The sequence below is a fragment of the Aptenodytes forsteri genome, unplaced genomic scaffold (genome assembly GCF_000699145.1).
Source record: "Aptenodytes forsteri isolate BGI_AS27 unplaced genomic scaffold, ASM69914v1 Scaffold112, whole genome shotgun sequence".
Taxonomy (NCBI): domain Eukaryota; kingdom Metazoa; phylum Chordata; class Aves; order Sphenisciformes; family Spheniscidae; genus Aptenodytes; species Aptenodytes forsteri.
The window spans coordinates 1,860,695-1,861,975 of NW_008794883.1; the positions used below are offsets into that span (position 1 = coordinate 1,860,695).

At 41.5% G+C, this 1,281-nt stretch overlaps 1 protein-coding gene across 1 annotated transcript in view; it reads left to right on the forward strand.

Moving 5' to 3' along the window:
* The window catches only part of TCF4 (transcription factor 4), a 252,246-nt gene that overhangs the window by 1,341 nt on the left and 249,624 nt on the right, over positions 1 to 1,281 (forward strand). Inside the window, exon 2 of the mRNA XM_019470871.1 lies at positions 581 to 672. Within this exon, the coding sequence (XP_019326416.1) occupies positions 601 to 672 (72 nt within the window). The 5' untranslated portion in view covers positions 581 to 600. The remainder of the gene's footprint in view (positions 1 to 580; positions 673 to 1,281) is intronic.

Below are 1,281 nucleotides of genomic sequence, written 5' to 3' on the forward strand. Positions count from 1 at the left end.
CAGGCCCGAGCCGCTCCTGGGTTGTTGCTATTAACCCCCCTCCTCTCCGCAAATTAGAAATTGGGGCTAATTGTCAAAGGCTGCTCTCTGCTTCCCTCCCGGCCCCGCCACCCCCGCCCCGCGTCCCTCCGCACCGGCGCCTCCGTAGCCTGCGACTTTGCATCTCTTTTTTTTCATTGCTCTTATCGCTATTTGCCGTTTCTGCCTCTAAACGCTACTTTGCGTGGAAGAAGGAGAAGGGAAAAAGTTGGGAGCGGATGGCTGTAGTTTCTTCTCTGGGATCCTCATTCATTCCTCGCTGAACCTCCTGTTGCATAAATGATGCTCCGGGAGCGAGGCTTTTTCTTTTTTTTTCTCCTCCGGATTTGGGTTTAGAGTGGATGTTACCGGGTTTCGATCGCCTCTTTGGAAATACAATATCGCTTTTTTGTTGTTGTTGTTTTTGCTGCCCCTCCATCTTTTTTCCCTCCCTTCTTCTCAACTACCCACCCCCCGACCCCCACCTTCCTGAAAAATCCGATTGTGTTTCCTGCTAAGCTCGGGACTGGGTTTCTGATTGCGGTTATTTCCATGTTTCTAGGTTTGTGTGATTTTGCTAAAATGCATCACCAACAGCGAATGGCTGCCTTAGGGACGGACAAAGAACTGAGTGATTTACTGGATTTCAGTGCGGTAAGAAACAACGGTGGAAATTAACAACAGCTGTAAAAAAATATCTTCTAGCTTGTCTGTTAAACTAAAAAAAAAAAAAACAAAAAACCAAAAAGCCAAACCAACAAAACCAAAACAAAACTGCGATCTAAGTACATTGGGCAATTTTTAATCAGCAGCTAGAACCATGGTAAATATCTTTTTGCTTAAAAAAAAAAGAAAAACAAAAATTAGAGTCTTTTTATTATTTCTTTCTGTATGTGATGGGAGATGCAATCGTGTTCACAGCTTATTTTAATGTCTTGGATGTCTAAAATAATTCATACAAAAAGAGACGGCCCTAAAACCGAACATTTCTCATCATTAGTTAATAACAATATCTAGCACTTTTATTGTGCTTTACGTTTTATAGCGTTGTTGGCACATGAACTAATTAATTGCTAATTAGTTGCTTATATTCTATTTTCAGTTCTTCCCTTGTTTCATTTTTTGGCACATGGAAAGTGCAAAGAAATCCATGACTGTCTCAGTTTAAAGTTTTCACTGAAATCTCATATGGCTTCTGCTGTCATTAAAACTGCTCCAATCTTTTCCGAAGCCCCCCCAGCTAGATGGTGCTTTTTTTTTTTT